Source organism: Vulpes vulpes, chromosome 11 (assembly GCF_048418805.1).
Source record: "Vulpes vulpes isolate BD-2025 chromosome 11, VulVul3, whole genome shotgun sequence".
NCBI lineage: Eukaryota > Metazoa > Chordata > Mammalia > Carnivora > Canidae > Vulpes > Vulpes vulpes.
In genome coordinates this window covers 12,522,820-12,549,476 of record NC_132790.1, presented here as the reverse complement: position 1 = coordinate 12,549,476, position 26,657 = coordinate 12,522,820, and the positions used below count along the sequence as shown (strand labels likewise).

The 26,657-nt window shown below is 36.5% G+C and overlaps 1 protein-coding gene across 1 annotated transcript in view; it reads right to left on the bottom strand.

Moving 5' to 3' along the window:
- The window catches only part of COPB1 (COPI coat complex subunit beta 1), a 38,063-nt gene that overhangs the window by 811 nt on the left and 10,595 nt on the right, over positions 1 to 26,657 (bottom strand). The window contains exons 6-21 of the mRNA XM_026008207.2: positions 26,176 to 26,268; positions 23,957 to 24,094; positions 21,358 to 21,477; positions 19,068 to 19,175; positions 18,837 to 18,983; positions 17,164 to 17,309; positions 15,720 to 15,816; positions 14,488 to 14,648; positions 13,323 to 13,443; positions 9,750 to 9,977; positions 9,404 to 9,583; positions 6,701 to 6,845; positions 5,361 to 5,480; positions 1,942 to 2,087; positions 1,075 to 1,164; positions 13 to 168 (exon numbers count right to left, since the gene is read on the bottom strand). Coding sequence (XP_025863992.1) covers positions 13 to 168; positions 1,075 to 1,164; positions 1,942 to 2,087; positions 5,361 to 5,480; positions 6,701 to 6,845; positions 9,404 to 9,583; positions 9,750 to 9,977; positions 13,323 to 13,443; positions 14,488 to 14,648; positions 15,720 to 15,816; positions 17,164 to 17,309; positions 18,837 to 18,983; positions 19,068 to 19,175; positions 21,358 to 21,477; positions 23,957 to 24,094; positions 26,176 to 26,268 — 2,196 coding nt within the window. The remainder of the gene's footprint in view (positions 1 to 12; positions 169 to 1,074; positions 1,165 to 1,941; positions 2,088 to 5,360; positions 5,481 to 6,700; positions 6,846 to 9,403; positions 9,584 to 9,749; positions 9,978 to 13,322; positions 13,444 to 14,487; positions 14,649 to 15,719; positions 15,817 to 17,163; positions 17,310 to 18,836; positions 18,984 to 19,067; positions 19,176 to 21,357; positions 21,478 to 23,956; positions 24,095 to 26,175; positions 26,269 to 26,657) is intronic.

The following is a 26,657-nucleotide window of genomic DNA, read 5'->3' as shown; positions in this document are numbered from 1 at the left end:
CCCAACCATTACCTGACTCTTTGCACGAATTCTTATGTGGCCAGTAACAGGGGCCTCTGGTCCCTGTTGAATTGGCTTCTCAATGCTGACATTTGCAAGTGCATCTTCTCCAAATATGGAACGAGCATACAGGTTGGCTGCCATAAAGCCACAGTAACCAGAAAGAGCCTAGAAGAAATTTATGATATATTCAGTACTTCTCTAGAGAACCACACATAAGCAAGACCCACCAGCATAGGTAAATTATCCTTTAAAATAAAGACTTACCATATGATGGTGGTTATATGACTACATACATGTCAAAACTCAGAGAATCGTATGTACAAAAGGTGTGAATATTACTGTGTCTATATTATACCCCAATAAAAATGACTTTAAAGAAATAGCACTTATTTCAGTTTGTATTTATACATTCCCTGTTTATTTACAGAGTTGTTTGCACCAGACCTTAAGCTCCATAAAGGAGAGACAATTTTTATTTTGTTCATTACTGTATATCCAGTAGCTCAGAGAGTACTGGGCATATGATGTTTGTGTGTTTGTTAGACTATCTGTTGAATAAACTAATATATGAATTAAAACCCATTTGTCTGGCAGAATTTCACTGATAAAATTAGCATTAGCAGGAATTCTACAAAGAAAAAAATTCTTTAGAGTCTCAGCTTCATTTTTCTTTTTTCTAGTCTTTTTTTTTTTTTTCATATATACAGAACTTAGTAGAAAATCCTGTATCTGAACAGATATATTCTGACCCATAATCAGAGCCAAGAGAAGAGGTCATGGACATTTTTTAATCCAGTATCAAAATCTATTTTGGAATGAGCCTTTCTTTAGCTGAAAGGAAGACTGAAAAGAAAAACGAATGACTATTCAATTGGTTCCCTGCACTAGGAGCAAGCAGGCTGGTATGTGAAAGAGGTAGGTATGGGATAACGTCTCATAATAGCGAGTCTAGAATGACACTGCTTTTCTCACACAGAACAGTAACAAAAACACACAAAGGGAATATAAGAAAGCCAGGAACCTGCCATACTACTCTCTATCAGATTTAAGAAGTTCTCAATCAAATCTTACCTTCTCTGGAGTGAGGCATTTCATGTTGGTTGACTTTAATATATGTTGTAAGTAGTCATTTAAATCGATTATATTTGTGTTAACCGTCACCTGTATAGAGGGAGAAAAAAGTCAAAGAGATCATAATCCTTACAAGGAGAAAGTTCTGGTTTTCTGATCTTAGAGTTGAGAAAACAGACTTATATGTCATATGGAACCTCCTTCCAAGTATTTAGTGGGGAGGGTGGGCAACAAAGAAGCAAATGACATCTTCTGCAAAATCCAGCAAGCTGCAAGTTGGTATCAGAACTTTCATACATAGATCACTTCATAAAAGATCACCATGCTGCATAGAAAATATTTCTAACAAAAATCAAGGACACTGATTTTGCAAAACCTCTCTGGACACTGGATTCAATGGTAAGTTATTATTCATACATACAAGGGATGGTATATTGTCTTTAATGTCTGGATCTATCAGATTAATCATACAAGGACACCTGGGTAGCTCAGCGGTTTAGCCCCTGCCTTTGGCTCAGGACATGATCCTGGGATCCGGGATTGAATCCCACATCAGGCTTCCCTACAGGGATCCTGCTTCTCCCTCTGCCTATGTCTCTGCCTCCCTGTCTCTGGGTCTCTCATGAATAAATAAATAAAATCTTAAAAAAAAAAATTATACAACTGTTACTCTAATCAGTTTAAAACAACTTACCATACTACTCACATAATTAACTTGCATGGTTAAGGCTAACTTGCAAGAATAGATACCGAGAAGCTGCTTCTCACATCTGAGACTTTTTAGTGGGACTAATTTTATCAGATAATCCCTCAACACTAGCCAAAAAAGTAAGATAAGAAGCTGAAGGAAATCTCCCAAGGACTCACTTTGTTTTCCCATTCGAATTCAGCCCACATCTGACGGAATTCAGCATCAGTGCAAGTGGCAGGCTGGATATAGTCCATGATGTCGATGTGAATATCACTGAGGACTACACAATTTCTGTCACTTGCTGCTCCAGAGACATCATAAACTGCAAAATACACACAAAAAAGGTCCTGAGGGGACACCTGAGTGGCCCAGTGGTTGAATGTCTGCCTTTGGCTCAGGGTATGATCCTGGGGTACTGGGATCAAGTCTCTCATCAGGCTCCCCACAGGGAGCCTGTTTCTCCTTCTGCCTATGTCTCTGCCTCTCTCGTCTCTCATGAATAAATACAATCTTTTTTTTTTTTTTTTAAAAAAAAAAGGTCCTAAAACATCAGAGGCAATTTTATTTTATAAAGTTTTGAGGACAGCTCAGGTGGCTCAGCGGTTTAGTGCTGCCTTCAGCCCGGGGCGTGATCCTGGGGACCCGGGATCGAGTTCCATGTCAGGCTCCCTGCATGGAGCCTGCTTCTCCCTCTGCCTGTGTCTCTGCCTCTCTCTTGCTCTCTCTGTATCTCTCATGAATGAATGAATGGATGGATGGATGGATGGATGGATGGATGGATGGATGGATGGATGGATGAATAAACAAACAAATAAATAAAATCTTTAAAAAGAAGTTTTAATATGGGACACCTGGGTGGCTCAGTGGTTGAGCATCTGCCTTTGTCTCAGGGTGTGATCCTGGGATCCAGGATTGAGTCCCGTATCAGGCTCCTTGCAGGGAGCCTGCTTCTCCCTCTGCCTATATCTATGCATCTCTCACTGTGTCTCTCATGAATAAATAAATAAAATCTTTAAAAAAGTTTTAATATTTATAGATAATAATTATAAGATTAGCAACTATTTATATAATGCTTATATCCTGGGCTCTTATTTTAAATGCTTTACAAATATTACCTATTTAATACTCCTTCAATTCTATGTTATAGTATTATCATTTTCCATCTTATGGATGAGGAAACAAAACAAAAAGAAGTAAGTTGCTTAAGGCCACAGAACTGATTAAGTGGTAGGGCCAGGATTCAAACTCAGTCAGTACATACATAGCAGTTGCAGTGTGAGGCCCTCCATGGGGATATGTAAGTCGTAGTGCTCCCTAGAAGGTACTTAACAAATATGAATACTGAATATTGAGGAGCCACAGTACTTAATGATTACAAGATTATTTACTTCTATGACTGCCTCATTCACAGCAGAAAGTTGTCATCTGATTGGAGCCTACCTTTCTTCCTCCTAGCCTCTTCTCTTTACATTCCTCCACTGCATCTACTTTCAGAGAAAACAGAGGTCACCGAGAATAAGTTCCTTTAATTTTTAGTCCCACATCTAAAAACAAATTTCTCTCTCTCTGAATTCACACGCATTTCCTTACCCTGTGTATCAGGGAAGTGCTGTCTCTTCTCTCGCAGATTCCTGCCATCTGTGATTCCTGTTCTGGTTCAGGACATCACTCCACCAATCTCATTACCTCCCTCACTCTATGTCTTTAGCTTTGTTTTCTCTACTGGCTCTTCCCTTAGTCTATAAACATTCCCTTTAATGACTCTCTCACCTTAAAAAAAAAAAAAAAAAAAAAAACTCTCCCTCCTCCTCTGACTTCATTTATTGCCCTTTCTCATTCTTATCAAAACCAAAATTCTATACTCAGAGCAGTCTACACTGTTTTTATTTCTCCACCTCCAAGTCTTCAACTCACCATCAATGCCCAAGATATACCACAAGCAATATTTAATATCACTGATTACCAAATTCAAAGGACTTTTCTATTAGACTTCATGTTTCTTGACCTTTCACAGCTCCAAATTCTTTGGAAGATTTTTCCTTACTTCTTCTGTACCAAATTTCAGGTACCTTTATAGGATTCTTCTTGGCCAACCAAGCTTTCTCTTAGATTCAGTTTTAAGTTTTAAGTTTTGCTGTTCTCTTAGATTCAGTTTTAAGATCTCCCCTCTTCTCACTCTTTATACCCTGAGTGATTTCTTCCATTTCTATGGCTTTCAAATAAGTATTTATCTCTAGTTTAGACTTTCTGTTCAAGTTCCACACCCACATCAAATTGCCCTTAGACATCTTTCAATACTTTAATACTCGATCTGCTCAAGATTTACCTTAGTACCTCTCTCAAATTTGTTCTTCTCTCATATATTTCCTTTTTTGGTGATTGCCATAAATATCAATCCAATAAACCCAATAAAAAAATCTGACCATTACTCTAGCCACTTCCTCTTCAGTCCATGTCCTGGGTATCCTATTTCCTTAATATTGATAATATTCAGCCCTTCTCTCCAACCCAACCACTACTGCACTGGTTTGAGCTCTATCATCTCTCACCTGTGCTACTACAATAGTCTACTAGTTTACCCTTCCTGCCTCTTCCAATCTGTGCTGTCACAGAAATGCTTAATCACGGGGGTGCCTGAGTGGTTCAGTTGGTTAAGCGTCTCTCGATTTCAGCTCAGGTTATGATCTTAGGGTCTTGAGACTAAGTCCCACATAGGGCTCTATGCTGAGCATGGAGCCTGCTTAAGATTTTCTCTCTCTCCCTTTGCCTCCCCTCACCCTTACCTGGCTTGCATGCACTCTCTCTTTCTCTCTCTTAATTTGTTCCAGTGGAATCCTTGCCTATATGTAGAACACTTCCTAATTGTTCAAAATGCCATGTGAGCATTAGCTGCTCCACAAAGCCTTTCCTAACCTTCCCACCTCCCACTCCCCCACCACTTTGAGAAAAATGACCAAATTTCTACACAGACTCCCACTTTACCTAGCACAAGCTTCTTTCCTAGAACTTACCATTATGTGTTATACATATCTATCCTACTTATCTGTTTTCCCTTACTTGACCACAAATTACCTGAGGGGAGGTCTTTTGCCCTCACCATGGCAGCCCTAACAGTGCCACAGACCTTGCTTAAAAAAATGCTTACTGACTGACTGAATGCCCCTGGATACACAGTCCTATGTGCCCTGGCAACCACTGCCTCTGCAATTTTAGACTCAGTTCAAAAGTTATCCTTTGATAACATATCCTACTCCTCTATAAAGCCTTCTAAGTGGGCTTAGCATTTTTCTTCTATGTTCCCAAAGCACATAACATATAAACTAGCATCTATCACATTGCATTGTACTTATATATTTACTCTATCTCCTTCTTTTGTTTGGCAGTTTCTTGAGGACAGTCTTTCCATGGTTCATTTCTGTACATCCATGAACAAAGTACAACACGTAGTATAACAGCAGGTGCCCCATAAGGGATGAATGAGTAAATGAATAAATGGATTCAGGTCCTGTCCTCAAGAAATGTCATACAACTACTCATTACAGAAATTCTTTAATAAAAATATTCAAACATCATATGCTATAAAACAATTCCTTACCTATATTACCAAAAATTATTCCATTTTCTGTTGATGCTACTTTAACATTAGCTTTAATATTTGCAAAATCATGAGGAGCAAGAGTCAAAGGAGATGGCTTTTCCACAAGTTTCAGATCCCCTGAAAAAACATTTAGATATGGTTAAATATACATATTAAATCACATATATTCATCTCAAATCATAAATCTTATCTCCCAAAAAATAAGAGCTTAAAATGTATGCAGTGAAATAAGGAACAAGAAAAGGGTTATGATTCAAATATTTTGAGGACAAAATAAATCATTTAACACCTTATTATTCACATCAATGTACATATTTTCTTTGAAAAAGTAACAAGTTCCTCAAAATAATTCTATATTTAATGTGTGTATATACTTTGGGCTTATCATTTTATTTCAATGATTGAGTATAAACGTCTCAAAAATCTTGAGTCAAACTATAGACTCCATTACCAAGAGAGATAAAACAGTCCACACGAAGGCTCATAAATTCTTAGAAACATAGTTCTTTATATAGGCATCACGTTATGGTGAGGAAGAAAGGGCAGAAGTATCTTTTCCCTTGATATCTTAAAGTCCTTTAACTCTTGCTTAAGCCACACAGAATTTCCAAGAGGCCCTGCACTGTTTCTGTATACAATTTATTTTTTCCAACTTCAAAGCCTTATGTAGAAGTGGTCAAAGACAGTATGATTCACGTGTTTTTATTAAGAAGAAAAGCACATCTCAAGTTGCTAACTATAATAATATATTACTTTGGCCACAAATGGTAGGTATCAGTTATAGACTCAGAAAATACCTAGTTCTGTTTTAAGACAATTAAAAATTTAAGTGAGCCATGAGGTAAATCTATAACTTAAACAGTTCTTATTTATATCTAGAAGAATTGATATTTGTTAGGTTGAGCTTACTGAATAAATCCATCTGGATGTACCAAGAGCATAAACCTAAGAGAGTCAGTGTCACAGAGGTTCAGAAGATTGGAGCTGAAGGAGACTAAATGTAAAACTAAGCCTTGATTAAAAATTCTTAAACTGGGCAGCCCCAATGGCTCAGCGGTTTAGCGCCACCTTCAGCCCAGGGTGTGATCCTGGAGACCAGGGATCAAGTCCCATGTCGGGCTCTCTGCATGGAGTCTGCTTCTCCCTCTGCCTGTGTCTCTGCCTCTCTCTCTCTCTCTCTCTCTCTCTCTCTGTGTATATCTCTCATGAATAAATAAATATTTTTAAAAAAATTCTATACTAAGATTTCTTACACTAAAACTTGTACATTTCCCTTAATAATCTGTCATAAAGACTTACTATGTAACAATAGTTTTCCTTTATGGTAATTTCCTTACCCAGAGTAGCTAACTCTAATGTGCAGTTCTGCAAAGTATCACTGGTTTGGTTTACAACAAGTACATCCAGGACAATATCATACTGGTTGACATGAACATAAGCTTCTGCATATACAGGATCTGAGAAACCTGTCAACTGAGTGACCTGTCAAACAAAAATAAAGAGAAAATCAAGGGACCAAGACAATTTAACCAAACATATCCTAGTCAAATGACTAAGTCTGTTAGGTAATTAACAGATGTGCTTATATTAGACAAGTAATTTTGAAACTGATATAATAAAATTGTTTTGGAATATAGATGTGATAATTGAAAATGAGACATCAGAAATAACAAGTACTCCACCGACAGATGGATGAATAAAGAAAATGTGGTATATATACACAATGGAATATTACTCAACCATCAAAAAATAAATAAATCTTACCATTTGCAATGATGTGGATGGAACTACACGGCATTATGCTAAGCAAAGTAAGTCAGAGAAAGATTTCACTCATATGTGGAATTTAAGAAACAAAACAGAGGATCATAGAAGAAGAGAGGGATAATAAAGACAAAATCAGAGAGGGAGACAAGCCATAAGAGATTCTTAACTATAGGAAACCAACTGAGGGTTGCTGGAAGAGGGGGAGGTGAGTGAGAGGATGGGTTAACTGGGTGATGAGCATTAAGGAGGACACTTGATGTAATGAGCATTAGGTGTTAAATGCAACTGATGAATCGCTGAATTCTACCTCTGAAACCAGTAATACGCTTTATGTTAATTGAATTTAAATAAAATTAAATTTAAAAAAAAGAACAGGTACTAGAGTTTATAGCTCAATGGGAAAAAAAAATGTTAAATATGTTGAGCAAACATGTTAGACATTATCTCAATTTAGGAACTGTGTAATTTGGATATACTTTCAGTTAAATCCCTCAGTATCTAAACTCGATAGCTGTTCTCCAGAACTTGGGAACTATATAAAATCCAAATCACATGGTAATCCCTGCTACCTAAACAAAGGAACTAAATAGATTATATAGCAAGAAATGCTTGTAATTCCACAAAGATAAATTTTATATGCTCCCCAAATTTAAAAACAAAACAGCCCAAGTAGAGCACTTTTTACATAATAATGTCATCAAAAACACAGACAACAAAAGAAAAAAATAGGTAAAGCTGGATTATATCAAAAGGGAAAACTTTTGTGCATAAAGAATGTTATTAAACAGAGTGAAAAGTCAACCTTGGGAGAAAATATTTGCCAATCATACATCTGATAAGAGATTTGTGATCCAGCAGTTACATCTCTAAGTATAACCCAAAAGAAATGAAAGTAGTGCCTAAAAGAGATATTTGTGCACCCATGGTCATAAAAGCATTATTCACAATAGCCAAATCAACCCAAGTGTTTATCGACAGATAAATGGATAAGCAATATGTGGTATATATTCAAAATGGCATATTGCTCAGCCTTAAAAAAGAAATTCTGACACACACTACAACATGGATAAACCTTGAAGACATTATTTTAAGTGAAATAAGCCAGTCACAAACGGGCAAATACTGTATGATTCTGCTAATATAAGGTACCTGTAGCAATCACATTCATAGCGACCAGGCCAGACCCCTGCCCTTGGAAAGTTTTAGTTAATCTTCAGGTGTTTGGGTGGCTTTTAAGTATCCAACGCTTAATGTCAGCTTGGGCCTTAATCTCAGGGTCATGAGGTCAAGCCCTGCACTGAGCTTCACGTTGGGCATGGAGCCAGCTTAAAAAATAAATAAAATTTTAAAGCTTTAGTTAATCTTTAAGGATCTCCCAGTTTATGTGTTAGTCTACGATTCAACATACACAGGGTGCTTGAGTGATTCAGTCAGTTAAGCATCAGCCTTTGGCTCAGGTCATGATTCCAGGGTCCTGGGATCGAGCGCCAGCCACATCAGGCTCCCTCCTCAGCCAGGAGCCTGCTTCTCCCTATCCCTCTGCCTGCATTGCCCCCCCCCCCCCCCCCGCCCTGCTTGTGCTCTCTCTGTCAAATAAATAAATAAAATATTTTTAAAAAAGATTCAACACACACAACTGGAACAAGTTACAAAACCATTTACTAGACTTATAGTACTCATGTATATAGTAAAATACTTTATCAGCATCTGAGCTATTTTTTCATTTTTATTTTTCCTAATTTTGTTTTTTAAAAAATTTCTATTTATTCATGAGAGACAGCAAGAGGCAAAGACATAGAGAAGCAGACTCCTTGCAGGGAACCTAATGCGGGACTCGATCCCCAGACCCAGGATCACACCCTGAGCTGAAGGCAGACACTCAACCACTGAGCCACCCAGGCATCTCATCACTTTTTTTTTTTTTTTTAATTTTCTTTATTCACTGGAGAGACAGAGCACAAGCAGAGGAAGGGGCAGAGGGAGAAGCAGGCTCCCTGCTGAGTGGGGAGCCCAACATGGAACCCGATCCTAGGACCCCGAGATCATGACCTGAGCTGAAGTCAGACATTTACCTGACTAAGCCACCCAGTTCCCCCAGTATCTGAGTTTTAGTTCATGCTTCATGAACCTACCAATTAGTGACTTGACAAAAACTGAAGCTATATAACAAGTTATTTTTTCTTTTAAAAAAAACAGTGGGACTAGCCACTTCCTGATTATTACTATAAGTGGTCCATTTAAATAATTTACCAGTGTATTTGACATTTTGTTACCTTATTAAGTTTAGATGCTAGGGGATCTGCTGCCTCTTTCCTCTGCGTGTTGCCCATTGCTGCTAGCAGGCTCAGCTGAAACTGATCTTCCTTGCAGTTCATTTCATTCTTCGCAGTTAGTTGCATAAAGGAAATGGGGTCATCAGGTTGTACTGTCACATTCCTCTTTTCAGATTCTTTCTGTGTTGAGAAAACAATACACACGTCTCTCTTTATTATGGAAAGAACGACAGCTTTCTGTAGGCCTACAATGGGGACAGCCCTCACACAGGACTAAAAAATCAACAAAATTAAAAGAAATAATAACCCATGAAGCACTTTTATGACTTGCCCACATATATCTTACCTTCTGGGATAATTTCTCTTCTTCGAGTTTAGCAGACAACATGTGAGAAAGGGACTGCCTGCATTCCTTATTGAAAATGTCATTCATTAAAGGTGAACATTCAGACAAGACCTTGAGGCACAGAGAAATTCGATCTACATCGTCATCCGTAATTGGCTTCTTTGGAAGAGAGGATTTTCCCAAATGAAGGATAGTGGCCATAAGCAACATAGCCTCAGCAACAAAAGACTAGAAAAGTAGAGAAATGGATTATTTACTGTCATGGTTCTCCAATTCAGTAATGTCACTTTATTACATAACTCAATATCCAAGAAATAAACCTAATTTTCATTTCACCAAAATAAATTTACGCTTTAGATTTTATCTCCATAGATCTGATGCACCCTTTCCCTCCCTATCTTTAGAGCTGCCACCCTCTACTGCCTTCATTAACTTCCAACTGAAAGACAGCAATGGCTTGTTAACAGTTTCCCCAGCTCTAATCCCTTCACATGCCAATGCTATCTTCTTTAAAATTCCAACTATGGAAAAGTGAAAAGAATGATACACTTTACCAGTTGCTCACATTAGCCACATCTGCTTTCTTATTCTACCTGTACAAGTCCACCTACTTTTGGGGCTAACCATATGAAAGTAAGGTTCTTCACTCCTTAAGTACTTTAGCATTATGTCTCTTAAGAATCAGGACAGTTTGCTACAGAACCACAATATCATTCTTGCACCTGAGAAATAGAATCCCAAAATATATCTACATTACACTTAAAATAAATTTTCCTAAGGTCACCAAGTGTTTTTACTGTTTTTTTAATCCAGGATCAGCTTCGTGCATTTTATTTGGCCATTAGAGTCTTTAAGTCCCTGTTAACCTAAACCAGCCCCCCTGGCTTTTTGTATTGTTTTCCATCACAATGACTTTTTTTAAAAAAGGCTAATAAGCCCGTTGCTTTGTAGAATGTCACCCACTTTTGGTGAGAATACTAGATAGGTAACATTTTCCATTTCTTATTGTATTGCATTAGGAGGCACCTAATGTCAGGTGGCTCCATTATTAGAGGTGTAAAGTGTGATCTCCTGCTGCTGTTCTTTTACTCCTTATTGTGCACTAATCACTTTACTGTACCTGCGAGTATTTTCAGTGACTTCCTACAGCCTTCATGTTGAAGTCCATACTACCTAGCCTGCTATTCAAGGTTTTCAATTTCAAGTGACTCCAATTTTCTTTTTTAGTGCCAAGTACAATTATCCTGACACATGGCTCTATGATCTTGCCAACTTGTTCTTTGGCTAAGTACTGATCTGCACACATGCATAAAAGACTCCTAGAGGCCTGGAAACAAACCAACAGAAGAATGAATGTAATAACCCTGAGTCTGGTTATGGTCTCCAAAAGAAGAAAGGGGAAGGGACAGGGAAAAAAAAAAAAAAAGCGACAAAAATGGTGGCCAAAAAGTTCCCAAATTCAAAGAAAACTAAGCCTACATATCCAAGAAGCTCAATGAACCACAAACAAAGGAAAGATGAAGAGAACCACAGCAAAGCAAACCCTAATCAAATTACTAAAATCTATGATAGGGAGAAAAATCTAAAACCAGCCAGAGGAAACAGGACACATTCCACAGAGAGGCAGAGGGATGACAGCAGGCCTCTCATCAGAAAGTCAGAAGATACTGGAGCTACACAACTTTATACTAAACTGCAAGCCAGAAGACAATGGAGTAATATCTTTATAGAACTAAAAACAGCAAAAACAAAAAACCACACCTGTCAATAAAATTCTATATTCACAAAGGTATCTTTCAAAAATGAAGGAAAAAATAAAGGCTATTTCAGACAACAAAAACCAAGAAAATGATTTGCCAACAGACCTGCACTGTAAGGACAGTTAAAGCAAAATCTTTAGCCAAGAGGTACATAAAATCAGAGAGAAACTAAAATCTATTCAGAGAAATGAGAATGCTAGGAAAGGCGTTAAGTGAAGGAGAGTCGGGGAGGTAATAAACAACCAAACTTCTTCCTGCCTTGTACTACCTATGGCAAACTTTGTGAACCAGTTACTAGAAATCTGGCTCTCTTAATAGCAAATGCTCAAATGGTCTCTCAATTTGCAGAACTGATCATTCATTCCATGAAAGGACATCAAAGTAGACTCAGAGACAAACTTCCGGAGATTTTTAAAAGGCAAAATTTGAAGAATAGACAATTATTCTGTAACAAAAACCTAAATAAACACCCCACAGAAGAGTTACAAAGTAAATTATTGCCCATAAATCAAAACAGAGGTAAAAAAGAAATAATACACCTTGTATTTTACTTGGCCTTCTATATCTCATCTATGGCTCTTTTCATGCATGTAATAAAAAAGATCCTTTGGAAATTCCAAATCTAAAATTAAAATGTCTAACTATATGGGAGCATAAATAAAATCTAATGGACTATTACACAGGTATTAAATATTAGGATTAGGAAAAGCTTAGAGGAACATGGAAAAATGTTTGTTACAATGTGGAGCGAAAGTGTCATAAAACACAGAATGATCAATACTGGGGAGAAAAGTAATTCACGGAGAAAAGCTGTATTAAAATCTTTCCGGAAGAAGGAAGAACTTTTGTTATCATTATTTGGTAATGTAATTCTATCTTTTGATGTTTCTATCTCCACTACAATACTAATAAGATCTGTACTTCAGCCCTCTAACCATGAGTGACTTTTTCCTCATTAGTTTTTATATCACTCATTTAAAAAATATTAAAAAGAAATGAAAAATAAAACAAACACATTCACAATTCTACCACTGAGAGATTTGTTTTATTTATTTATTTTTAAAAGATTTTATTTATTTATTCATGAGAGACACAGAGAGGCAAGAGACATAGGCAGGGGGAGAAGCAGACTCCCCATGGGGAGCCTGATGCAGGATTCGATCCCAGGACCCTGGGATCCCGACCTGAGCCAAAGGCAGGCAGACACTCAACCACTGAGCCACCCTGGCATCCCGAGAGATTTGTTTTAAATGACGGCAAAGATTTTTTTTTCCAGGCAAATGAAAGCTGAGAGAATTCATCACCAACAGACACAAATGATAAGAATGATCAAGTTCTTTAAGCAGAAAGAAAATATTGCACGGAAATTTGAATTTACACAAAGGAATGAAAATATGTGGGTAAATATTAAGACTTTTTTTTCTCATTAAAAAATTCTTTAAAAGATTATTAACTATTTACAGCAGATGAATGTATAAACAAAACCAGCATATTATACAGCTTGAAAAAAAGAAAGAAATGGATGAACTTTGAAGACATTATGCTCAAGTGAAATGGGCCTTGACTGGGCCTTGACTGATCCTAGCCAAAAAACCGACTGACTTCATAAACCCTTACATCTCTTCCACTGGACTAATCACAAGGTACCATTTTTTGTATTACTTTGTCAATTTTATAAGAACTTTGTATTACCATGGCCATTTTCTTGATTATCATAAGCTCATTAATGACAGGAACTTCAGGTCCTTCACTGTCAAATGCATATGGTAGGCACTCTGTATTTGCTGGGTAAATGAAGGATAAATGAACTTACATTTTGTTTTTTCTTCTCCTGAACCAAAGCGACGTAGCGCAAGGCAATCTTGGTTAGAGTTGTGGCAAGGGAAGCAGCAACAAAGAAATCTCCATCCAGAAGGAAGCCTCTCAGGGGAGGTCTGCAAAACAATCAAGGAAAATGAAACCCAATCATTTCTAAAGCATCACACAACTTTTGCATAAATGATTCAAGTATGCCTATTTAGCACTCTTAGCACCACCCTTCAGTGAAGAGGATCTCCATTAGTTTCCTCTTTAGCTTTTAGAATGGAAGAAGAAAAATATATGTGGTTTTACTTAATTCACTTAAGTTCAAAAGAGCTAGAGCCAAGTGCATATGGAAAGAGAAAATGAATTACAAGTGTATGTACTGGATCCAATGAGCTACATTCAAATTCCAGCTTATCTATTTATTGTGTCCCTATGGGTAAATTACAAACCTTTCCTAAGCTTCAAATTCCTCTTCTGTTAAATGGGGATAATAATACACTGTGTATCTCAACAAGTTGTTAAGACTACAGGAAACAAACTACTTTGTATAATGCCTAGCATATAGTAAGCAACCATTAAAATTTTAGGCATTATTATCACATTCATTATACAATCAGAGAAAATTAGACAGAAAATATCAAAATTTTATTCCATCAATCAGAAGTGGAAAATCCTCAAAATATGTTTCCCAAGCACTAATACAGACAATAAAATTTACAGTTACCTTCACTTTGCATCCTCTTTAAGTCTTTTTATTAAAGATTTTATTTGACAGAGTGAGCATGCAATAAACAGGGGGAAGGGGAGTCTCCCCACTGACTGGAGAGACCAACATGCCTCTCGATCCCGACTGAACCACCCAGGGCATTTTCTATGTGAGTAAAATAATTTTACTCACACTTCACTTAGCATTTTCTATGTGAGTAAAATAATTTTAAACGGAACAGTTATCTCAATGAAAACAGTTTTAAGAAGCAGATGATAAAAACCATCAACACAATTCCTGGGAAAAAGAAATTAACATCTTCCTTTCAAGTATCTTAAATGGCAAAGATCCATTTTGGCCCAAGAAAGTAAACTATTAAGAGAAAAAAAAAATCATTTGACTAATCTATACTCAGAAGTAGTAATTTAAAAAGTATAGATGGTAGGTCCCAGGTACTGCAGATTACCTTTCTTCCTCTTTCTTCGTGGGTCTAGAACTACTAAGGGCACTCTGAGTTGCGTAGGTGCCCATCTCAGTTACCAACTTCTGGACTGGCCCCACAGTTATTTCCTCCTCAGGTTTTAATTCGCCAGCTTCTTTCTTTATTTCTGACTCTACGATTGGGATCTAAAAATCAATTGGGAATATCAATTTGGTAATAATATCAACAGCAAGCAAAATCATATTTAAATATTCAATCATTTCTATGGAAAAAGCAATCCCCCAATAGGACTTTTGCAACTCTGCATTCAATTTTCTTTCCTTCCCAGGACGATGTAGTGAAAAGAATAGGGGCAAGTTGGATGCCAGTTACTTATTGAATAGTTCTGGGCAAGTCAATTAAGCTACTCAGTTTCTTTATCTCTTAAATGGGAATCTTAAATCTATCCATACAAGTTACTTAATAGGAAAATTTTTTTAAAAAAGGAAAATGCTTGGGACAGTGACCAAGACAAAGTAGATCCTCACTAAGCCTTACTCCTCCTTCTCTAGCCCTTCCTCTGAAATACTAACCAAAACAGCAACCTACTCGAAATGTGTACTGAATGTTTTCTAAAATCCGACTTATGTGTACAGAATAACCTCATCAACCACATGGCTACTTTGTATTTATTTCTCAATTCCAATCATCTAACATAAGAGCTCTAAGAGTCTTCAATCATTATCTGTCAATTCCTTTATTTCCTAAGTGAAAAACATGAAGTCTCATCAGGTTAAGAAATTGATATCCAAGGTCCCAGAGTTAATTACTGGCAGAGGAAGCCTGCAGCCCAGGTCTCCTGACAAGCACTGTTCTTCCTATTCAACCATATGGTTGTCTGGACGAGGACACACTGCCAGTTTTAGTACAAAAATAGTCTAATGTTAACACGGTTCCTGTAACATTCTCCTTTCAGAATATATAGGCTAACACAGAGTTTTACAAGTCTTTTTCACTTTTTTAGATATATAACCTTTTGTTCCAATAAAATCTTACCTGAAAGAATGGGTGTTATGGCTGAATGCAGGGGGAAAGGGATGCCCCTAACTTCCCACAGTTTCTAAGCTTTAATTATCTGGGTAATTAAAACACATTTTTCAGTGTTTTTAACTCCAACACTACTAAATAAAAACATGAAAACAAACTACCACCTAAAAGTCTGATTTACTAAAGTAAAAACCACCACATACAGTAACATTTATTAAAATAAAACATACCTCCCCAAGAGACCTGCGGACCTCAGTCATCACACTCTGAATGTCTTCCTTGGTACTACAATATTCTCCCAGGATCCATAATGCTCCTCGGTAAATCCTAAGGGAAGAATACAAGTTCTGAAACACTGCCAACAAATCTGCAGGCAGAGATCTTTCTCTGTGAATTTAGGTTCAAACAAGAAAATAAGATTCTGCAGTAACCAGGGACTATGGATGAAATCTTAAGAAAGAATATAACTCTCCAGAAATCACAAGGATTCAAAGGAAAATAAGTATTCTCACCCATTATTATTATTATCAGGAACACTTTAAAATTGGTAAACTCATCAGTAAAAATAAAATACAGGCACCCCGAGTGGCTCAGCGGTTTAGCACCGCCATCAGCCCAGGGATTGAGTCCCATGTCGGGCTCCCTGCATGGAGCCTGCTTCTCCCTCTGCCTGTCTCTCTGGGCCTCTCTCTCTCTCTCTGTGTCTCTCATGAATAAATAAATAAAATTTTAAAAAAATACCAAAACATCTCCCAGAAAGGTGTTACCCTCCATTTAGGACAAAGTTAAGGTATATTTTATCACTTATTACTATAAAAAATGTGTTACTTTGGTGTAAAAAAGTAATTCACTTTTATTTGTAGTCACTGGAAAGAAAAGACAAGATGCTGAACAGAAAAATGGACAAGGAGGGAATGCAAAGGATCAGTAATTTAAAAACTCCAAAAAACATTAAGAAAGCAACAACTCTCTAGTTAAAAATGTTAAACTGAATAGTCTTCAGTTATTTTGCCTTAAGATTTTTATTAAATTGATTTAGAAAATATTTTAGAAACTAAAGCTCTAAAATGATGGCCATTAAAGACAAAACTTTGGTATGATTTTTTTTCTCACGAAGGAAGCAAATCTTTTTCACTTCTATAAATATCAATACTTTATATCATAAAAACAATTTACAGTGGTCCTTTCTTTTCTATCCAGGCAGATATGATGCAAGTCTATTATACTGTATCCATCAGATGCTTTAAATGAAGCAAAATTTGGATGCAATAGTCCTTTCTCATTAGCAAAGGCTATTTAAGGGAATGCACAATGTCAGATTTAGGCTGCATTTTCAATCCCTCATTTTAGTAAATGCTAACGGGGGACAAAAATAATGATATCCAAAAAGTGATATACTTTAAAAATATGTTCATCAGTCATTTTAGGATTCACCCTGTTTTAGAAGAAATAAGGATAAAGAAACTTAGCTAAATCACATATAAAAAAATAAATTTTCACCCATAGATTATGGATTTACCAAGGGTGAGGGTGAGGTGATGTTTATTGTAATCCTTATTTTGGCTTTAGTGTCTTGATTCATTTCTTCTCCTTTACATTTTCTATCAACTGATCCTTTAAAAATAGACTGTAGTACAATGCTTGACCCTACATTTAAACAGATTTTAGACCTACTTGACAGATTTAATAGCATGAAAGACTTCAAGCATCTTCTCAACAATAAGCATTCTCAGGTTATCAAAGCGCTGAATGGCTTCACGAACAAACTCCAGGACATCAGCAGCTGCTGCTTCATTATTGTCACTGAGAAATTCCATTAACTGAAAGGGGGGAAAAGAGGAAAATAGGGTAAGTTATATAAGTTTTTTAAAAAGATTTATTTATTTGAGAGAGAGCAAGAGTGCACAGGCATGTGAATGTGGGAGGGGGGGAGATGAAGAGGGAGAAAGAGAATCTCAAGCAGACTCCACACTGAGCCCTGAGTCCACTCAATCTCACAACCTGAGACAAAATGAAGAGTTGAACGCTTAACTGACTGAACCACCCAAGCATCCATAACTATTATTTTCAGAAAGAAAACTAAGTTTTAAGTAAACAAATTCACAAAGAAAGTAATTTTTTTTTTAAGATTTTATTTATTTATTCATGAGAGACACACACAAAGAGAGAGAGAGAGAGGCAGAGACACAGGGAGAGGGAGAAGCAGGCTCCATGCAGGGAGCCCCCGACATGGGTCTCAATCTCGGGCCTCCAGGATCACGCCCTAAGCCAAAGGTGGTGCTAAACCACTGGGCCACTGGGGCTGCCCCCAGAATGTAATAATTTTAAAGCATATAACAAAATATAAGACACAAGCTCTGTTATATAAACAAAGTCACAATGTCTTTTCTGGGTTTTGGATAGCCAACTTTACTACAAAAAAAGTCACTAATAAAACAAAAGCTGGAGGGGCACCTGGGTGGCTCACTGGTTGAGTGTCTGTCTTTGGCTGAGATCAAGTCCCTCATCAGGGTCCCCACAGGGAGCCTGCTTCTCCTCTGCTGTGTCTGCTTCTATGTGTCTCTCATGAATAAATAAAATCTTTGAAACAAAACAAAACAAAACAAAAAAACCCAAAGCTGGAAATACACAACTCAAGGGGCAGCCTGGGTGGCTCAGCGGTTTAGCGCCACCTTTGGCCCAGGGCCTGATCCTGGAGACCCGGGACTCCCTGCATGGAGCCTGCTTCTCCCCCTGCCTGTGTCTCTGCCTCTCCCTCTCCCTCCCTCTCTCTCTCTCTCTCTGTCTCTCATGAATAAATAAATAAAATCTTTAAAAAAAAAAAAATACATGACTCAAAATAAGTTAACTGGATACTCCGAAATTATAACTAAAAATCATTTCAGAGAAAATATTAAGTTCAACAACAAAATTTCTAATAATAGTAACATATTTCATTTATTTGACAGTGACAGAAGTCAATGATTCTAGGTACATATATTTTTCCTGTAACTAAATCCTTCAACTTTAAAGAGGTAAAACTAAAAAAAAATAATAATAAAAATAAAGAGGTAAAACTATTGAAAGAAATACAGTTGCAACATCGCATAATTCTACCATAGGTAATTGTAACAAACATCAGTTATAATAATACGTGGAGGTATTTTTGTTATTATGTGTTTGTGTGTTTGCTTCTTTGAAGATGTAGAAAGAAGTCAGAGTCCTTATCTTTCTGAGCTTAAGAGTGAAATAAAGATCCCTTTCGACCACAAGATTTAGTGATTCTACTAGACAGTTTAACTGCTAAATAACTAAAACTTTCTATTCTTTTAGAGAATTTCAAAATTAAAGTCATCAGAATTACATACCACAGGAATAACATTTGCAGCCATATCTGGAAATCGGACAGAACAGGAATGCAATGTTCTCACAAGGAGCTGTCTATATTTGTCAGTATCTTCATGCTCAGACACATTATTTGTTTTAATCACTTCCTTCTTCAGAACAATAACCAGCTAGAGAACAAAGTAAAAATAAATTGGAATTATACCATGTTTGTCCTGGTAGCTTACAACAGTGCTGTCAGAGTTTTGTTTTACCTCTTCAACATTCCTAGAAGAGACGAGATCCAGTGCTAACTGCAAAGTTTTCTTGCGTACTTCTAAGTCTGGTGTGCTCAATACTCTCAAGATGTCCATAACAAGATCCTAAGAAAGAATGAAAAATCCAGAATTAACAACAATATTAAGAGGAAAATGTCTTAACCACAGGATGGAGGGTTCTGACCATCATCATCACCTTAATTCTTTCATCAATAATAAAATCACCAGTGCTGGAAGAACCAGGTATTTTGGGTATCTTGGTGTAATGCAATGAAGTATGTAATATCACATATGATGCATTCAAATTACAACTGTTACTGTGACTCTATCAAGCTTTAGATCAAACTTACAGTTTATAGAAAATTCAGAAATCAGTGAAAGAAACTAAACAACACTACCAGAAAGTAATCTGTAAGGAAGGGCATCTTATAGGACAATTGGTCTGGTCTCGTCAATAAGACCATGTCATGAAATGGACAAGCCAAACAAAGAGGACATGTCAGGGACATCTGGGAAAATCTGACTTTGGTGTTGGTATTGGATAACATTAAGAAACTATTAATTTGGGGATCCCTAGGTGGCTCAGCGGTTTAGTGCCTGCCTTTGGCTCAGGGCATAATCCTGAAGTCTCAGGATCAAGTCCCACATCAGGCTCCCTGCATGGAGCTTGCTTCTCCCTCTGCCTGTGTGTCTGCCTCTCTCTCTCTGTCTCTCATGAATAAATAAAATATTAAAAAAAAGGAAAAGAAAAGAAACTATTAATTTCATTAAGTGCGCTAATGTTATTATTACTCTGCAAGGAAATGTAATGTTTTAATGGCACATACTTTAAAAAAGAACCACTCTGGCAGATAAAGATTTTAAAATATAACAAAACTCATTTACAAATGATCTTACTTCTTTAAAACTTTATTTGAAAAAAATTTAGGGCAGTCTGGGTGGCTCAGCGGTTTAGCACTGCCTTCAGCCCAGAGCCTGATCCTGGAGACCCCGGATCGAGTCCCATGTCAGGCTCCCTGCATGGAGCCTGCTCTCCCTGCCTGTGTCTCTGCCTCTATCTCTCTCTCTGAGTCTCTCATGAATAAATAAATAAAATCTTTTTAAAAACTTTGTTTTTAATTAATAGTAAAAAAAATTTAGCGGGGCGCCTGGGTGGCTCAGCATTTGAGCATCTGCTTTTCACTTAGAGCGCGATCCTGGGGTCTGGGATCGAGTCCCACATCGGACTCCCTGCAGGGAACCTACTTCTCCCTCTGCCTGTGTCCCTGCCTCTATATCTCTCTCTGAGTCTCTCATGAATAAATAAATAAAATCTTTTTAAAAACTTTGTTTTTAATTAATAGTAAAAAAAATTTAGCGGGGCGCCTGGGTGGCTCAGCATTTGAGCATCTGCTTTTCACTTAGAGCGCGATCCTGGGGTCTGGGATCGAGTCCCACATCGGACTCCCTGCAGGGAACCTACTTCTCCCTCTGCCTATGTCTCTGCCTGTCTCTCATGAATAAATAAATAAATCTTTAAAAAGATATATATAAATTAAAAAATTAAAAAATTTAGCTGATAAAACAGTTTGAAAAATTAATTCCTGTATAACTTTCACTTATGCTCACTAGTTAATATTTTGCTGCATACACCATATACTTTATCAAACTCCCTCTACACCTGAATATTTTAGTGTACATCTCCCAAGAATAAGGATAGACTCTTATATAACAATAAAATTATCAAATTGAGAGAACAGTGGTAACAATATTAACTAATATACAGTCTATAAATCACATTTCTCCAAGTGTCCTAATAATGTCCTGTAGAGCATATTTTTTGGTGTTGCTCTAGTCCAGAACAGCATTGAATTTAGCTGTCATGGGGCTTTATAACAATCATTATTCTCATGGATTACATAGGTATGCTGATAATTCTATAGAATTCAATATCTTTTATCCTCTATCCTTTTATCCTTTCAATAATTTGAAAAATTATTTTTCAAAAACTATAAATTATATTCAAATTCCAATTAATATATCTCTATTGCTGAGACTATCAAATGTAGTGCAAATAGAAAAGATGTAAGATAAAATATTAATTCACATCAGAAATTTTTTTATGGCAAAGACAATACCCCAAAATAGTATTACACATTTAATATCATTTAATGGTACACCTTAGTTGACCAAAATTTAAACTGCCCAATCCCCAAGAATTTAGGTTAACCAAGATAGCAAGGCTTGAGCATTACCTCAATTTGAAAAGGATTTTACTCAGGATTTCTTTCTTTCAGCTAGTATTTACCTGTAGTACTCGTTCATGAGCAGGATGCTCTTTTAATTCTATCAATCGATCCAGAACTATGAGCTTGACGTTGTTGTCACTCTCCTTAATAATTAAATCAATGTAACACTGAGCAGCAGCCTATATGAAAAAAACACACTTTAAGAACATCATCCATCTTAAACACAGAATCTGCATATAAGAAAAAAAAAGAAAGCCCCCAAAGAAGCAAAATACATACACTACTCCTGCTCTAAAAGTTTCCCAAAGGAATGTGTCCCTCTATTCCCTAAATTCTAACAAATCTCATTATTTTCAAGATTAAAAAAGTTAAGAAGCATCACATATTAGAAGGAAGAAAAGGGGCTGCTGTAGGCAGAAATACTAACAGTCAAAAAATAAGGACTGAAACTAAGAAACAAGGCAGAAAAAAGCAGAGTATCCCCAAAAATATAGCTATTGAGGATCTTTTTTAGTTTGGTTTGGTGCATAGTCTAACACACCTGAATTACAGCAGAGAAAAAATCAAGACTATAAAGATGACCCTGACTCATTAAAAGCAGAATACAAAGCAGCAAACATGAAAGAGCTCCCAATGACCAAAACTGGAATAATATGATCGATAAAAGAAGTAATGATAATGATTATAACACATAGAAGAAAGTAGCCATACTCATACGAAGAAAGAAAAGGAGGGAGAGTGGGCAGAAAAGGGGACAACTCTTCCTTGCAGTACTCCAGTTAATAAATGTAGAATGAGGGAAACAGAAAGTCACCATTAGAATATCACATTAATAATTGCTGTACAGAAATGTTACATTTAGTTGGTTTAAGTTTGAGGAAAAATAGGATATTTGCAGTTTCAAAGTATCTTCCTGGGATCCCTGGGTGGCTCAGTGGTTTAGCGCCTGCCTTTGGCCCAGGGTGTGATCCTGGGGTCCCGGGATGGAGTCCCACAACAGGCTCCCTGCAGGGAGCCTGTTTCTCTCTCTGCCTGTGTCTCTCATGGATAAATAAATAAAATCTTAAAAAAAAAAAATCTTCCCATGTTATTTACTAATTACAAAAGTAATAACTCAACAATAAATAAATAATAACTCAACAGTGGAGAAACCCAGCAAGTACCACCTTAACCAACTGATCAAGGTTAACATCACTAAAGTATCCCAACATCATGTACTCCTTGATATAACACATTGAGAAAGGTTCAGCACTTCCACAATATTCTTCCCCAAAATGTATAACCTCAATCTAATTGTGAGAAAACATCAGACAAATTCAAATTCAAATTTTACAAGCAAACTGACCTAGAATTCCTCAAAAGTATAAGGTCATTAAAAACAAGCAAAGGCCTGGGGAAGTGTCACAGATTAGAGGACACTAACACATGACAACTAAATGTAACGTGGGATCCTGGATGGAATTCTGGTACAAAAAAAGGAGATCAGTGACGAAATTGGTGGAATTCAAATAAAGTCTATAGTTTACTTAACAATATTCATATTGTTCCAGTGGTAATTTCTTAATTTTGACAATTATACAATTGCTATGTAAGACACAAACATGACAGGAAGCTGGGGAAGGGTGATGAGAACGTTGTCCTATTTTTACAACTTTTACTGTTTTGCTGTTCTGTAAGCCTAAAATTATTTCAAAATAAAAAAGGTAAAACAATTTTTTCTAAGTATTGGCAGGTAAAGCAATCAAGTCTCCTACAAGTTGGCTTTATAAAACTATTCATTCTCTGAATATATTAGGGGTTCCTCATGCAGTTGATACAGTAAATTATAGAAAAGAAAGCAGTATCCCAGTATTGAAAATATGCACTATAATCTTTTTTAGGATCCATCATGTAGGATCCAAAGTTCATTTTCCCAGATCTGGGTTCTAATATAATTAAAGTATGGGGAGAGATCTTAAAATATCAGTATCAGGGGGATCCCTTGGTGGCTCAGCGGTTTGGCACCTGCCTTTGGCCTGGGGCGTGATCCTGGAGACACAGAATCGAGTCCTGCGTCGGGCTTCTTGCGTGGAGCCTGCTTCTCCCTCTGCCTATGTCTCTGCCTCTCTTTCTCTCTGTGTCTCTCATGAATAAATAAATAAAATCTTAAAAAAATATATCAGTATCATTCTCTAGAAACTAGAAATGTTAGTATTGTCTCTCGGTCTCTCTTCCCATGTATATGTATGAAAGCAGGAAGGAAGAAAAAAGATTGGACTATGTAAAGAATCCAATATCACAAAATTTATAAATTGTTATTTCTGTGCCACGTAATGCCATGTAATCACATAGTAAACTGCAATGTCACTAAATCATAAGTGCTGGGGCACCCAGGTAGTTCAGACAGCTAAGTGTCTGACTCTTGGTTTTGGCTCAGGTTATGATCTCGGGGCCCTGGGACTGAGCCCTACATTGGGCTCCACACTTCTGGAAGAGCCTGTTTGAGATTCTCACTCTCTCTCCTTCTGCCTCTCCTGTCCACCACATTCTATCTGTCTCAAGCAAATAAATGAATTTTTTTTAAAAAGAGAACAAAATATAAAATAAAAAAATAAGTCACAAGTGCTAAGATAGCATATTTATCATCTAACTGAATGAACTAAATGAAATAAGCAGTACCTTGATTGCAGTAGGCGCACTAGAGAGTGTCACTAATGTTCCGGCAGCTTCATATTTTACGGCAGGGCTAGACGACTGTAATAAGTTATAGATGCAGCGAATGAAACGAGCCCTTTCTGATGGATTAGCATGACAGACCTGGAGAAGAAAACATCTAGGTTTCAATGGATTTCAGGGACACTTGCTTTCAAACAGATTTTTTTATAGATGTCAGCTTTTGGGATACTAGTTTTCTTAATTTGAAAGTGAAGAATAATGTTATAAGGCATCTGAAGATGTCAGCCAACATGACATTAGACACTGTGACTGGTAATTTCAAGAAGAAACAGGTTTTACTTCAGACAGCTGTTACAGCTACTCACTCATTTATTCATTCAATCATAATTAATATTATTTGACAAAAGATTTTCTAATGGCTTATAATAAAAGAATGCAGACTATATACAAATGAAATAGAATAAGAAAATGTAAAGAAACAAAATCAAGGATAACTCATTAACCAAGTGCATTAATATGGATATTGTGATAGGATATTAAATTTGGTCCTAGGGACGCCTGGGTGGCTCAACGGTTGAGTGTCTGCCTTTGGCTCAGGGCATGATCCTGGATTTCCAGGATCGAGTCCCACAACAGGCTCCTTGAATGGCCTGCTTCTCCTCCCACTGCCTGGGTCTTTGCCTCTCTTTCTGTGTCTCTCATGAATAAATACATAAAATCTTAAAAAAAAAAATTGGTCCTAAATTTTTATTCTGGATATCATGTCAAAAAAGGAAACATGATAGCTATCAATCTCAATGGCTAATAAAAGGAAAATATCGCCTTCCCCCCCCAAAAAAGGAAAATACCCATTCTAAAAGCAAGAAAGATAACCCCTTTTTCAAGTACTACTACTTATTTATCTGGAACCATATTCAGTACTTTGGAAACAACTAAAATATTCTATGCTATCCAAAAAATATTTTAATATCTTTACCTATGAAGCAAACATTCCTTATTTTTTTCCTGAAATTGGTTTTTATGTCAGATTTTCCTCTAATATATATAGTCAAATCTCTCTTATTCAGGCATGACTCAAAAGCTATTCGCTCTTGCGAATAACTGGACTCTGCTAGACACAGAAGTCTCTGAATAGCAGAGAATCCCTATTTTTGAGAGCCTCAGCAGCATCTCTAAACCATACAATGAATTAAAAGGAACTATATATTTACAGTTCTAGTTTCATCTTGAATGCCAAATCCAAATGACTGGTACCCTATGTTGAAAAGGGCCCTTATCTCTCAAAATCAAAGACAGCTGTAATCAGCAGTGTCTGCTGTGGTACTTTGTCAATATTCTTCGTCTTTTTTTTTTTTTTTTTTTTTGTCAATATTCTTCTATTTAGTAAAGTCAGTCCTGATGTATATTTTTGTTGGTCTCCCATGGTTATCAATAGCAAAATTGGATGTTATTTTATCTTTTATCAGAAAATTAAGATGCAATCAATCCTTTCAAAGGATGTAACAAATTTAAATGTTGCCAATAAAACACTCCATTTTAAAATCCAAATCTCTTATCTAGTTTTAGATTTCCTATTGGTCAATGGCCAACAATGTCATTTTGACATTTTTAAGTCTATTCTCTTTTACAAACAAGGAACAAAGAAAGTATTTAAAAGTTTTCTGATTTCTTTATAGATTTCCAAAGTAGTCTGGTACGTACTCAAATCTTAAATTTTATTCCAAAGCCTGATTCATAATCAATTCAGTTACTAAATAGTGCAGGATTATTTCTCTACTGCTGTATTAGGTCAAAGCATGAGTTTTTAATAGACTTCTTTATAGAGGTTTAGAAAAATAGGAAGTGTTTGGAAAACAATAAATCAAATGAAAAAATTTTTAAAAGACATTCATAGACTATGCTACAAAATATTTCTTCTACTGGGGCGCCTGGGTGGCTCAGCTGGTTAAGCATCTGTCTTCAGCTCAGGTCATGATCCTGGAGTCCAGGGACTAAGCCCCATGTCAGGCTCCTTCCTCAGCAGGGAATCTGCTTCTTCCTCTCCCTCTGCCCCTCCCTGCTTGTGTTCTCTCTCATAAATTAATTAATTAATTAATTAATTAAATCTTTAAAAATATACACACATATTTCTATTACTAAAACATATTACCCCAACAATTAAGCAGCATTCCCGAAAGAGACAACTCTTAAGGTATATTTTATCCATTATAGATTAGTCTTACCTTATAAATTAGTTCAACAATAACCAACTGAAGAATGTCTCCAAATGTGTGAACCTGATCAATGCAAGTACTTAGGTAATCCAAAGCTCGATCCTAAGAAAATAAAAATATATTTATCAAATTCCACCTCATTCAACAAAAGGACTTAATCAGTGCAACCTTAAAAAAACATACACAATTGAATATAAAATGAATGTGGAAATGAGGGCAAAGAAAAATCAAATGAAGGAAAAAAAGAAGGTTAACATATACATGTAAGAAAGAAAGTCAATTACATATTCTACAAATGGGCCACAAATCTGGGGTATGAATTTTCTAGCAGCTAAACTGAAGGGAAAAACACTGTGTTACATGATTCAGGGAACCCATACAACCAAAATAAACCAGCTATTTAGGAGCATGGTTACTCCTACTTCTAAGACCTAAAAGAAAAATCTCAACGATTCTCACATACTGAATGCTATGATATAAAAAAACTATGA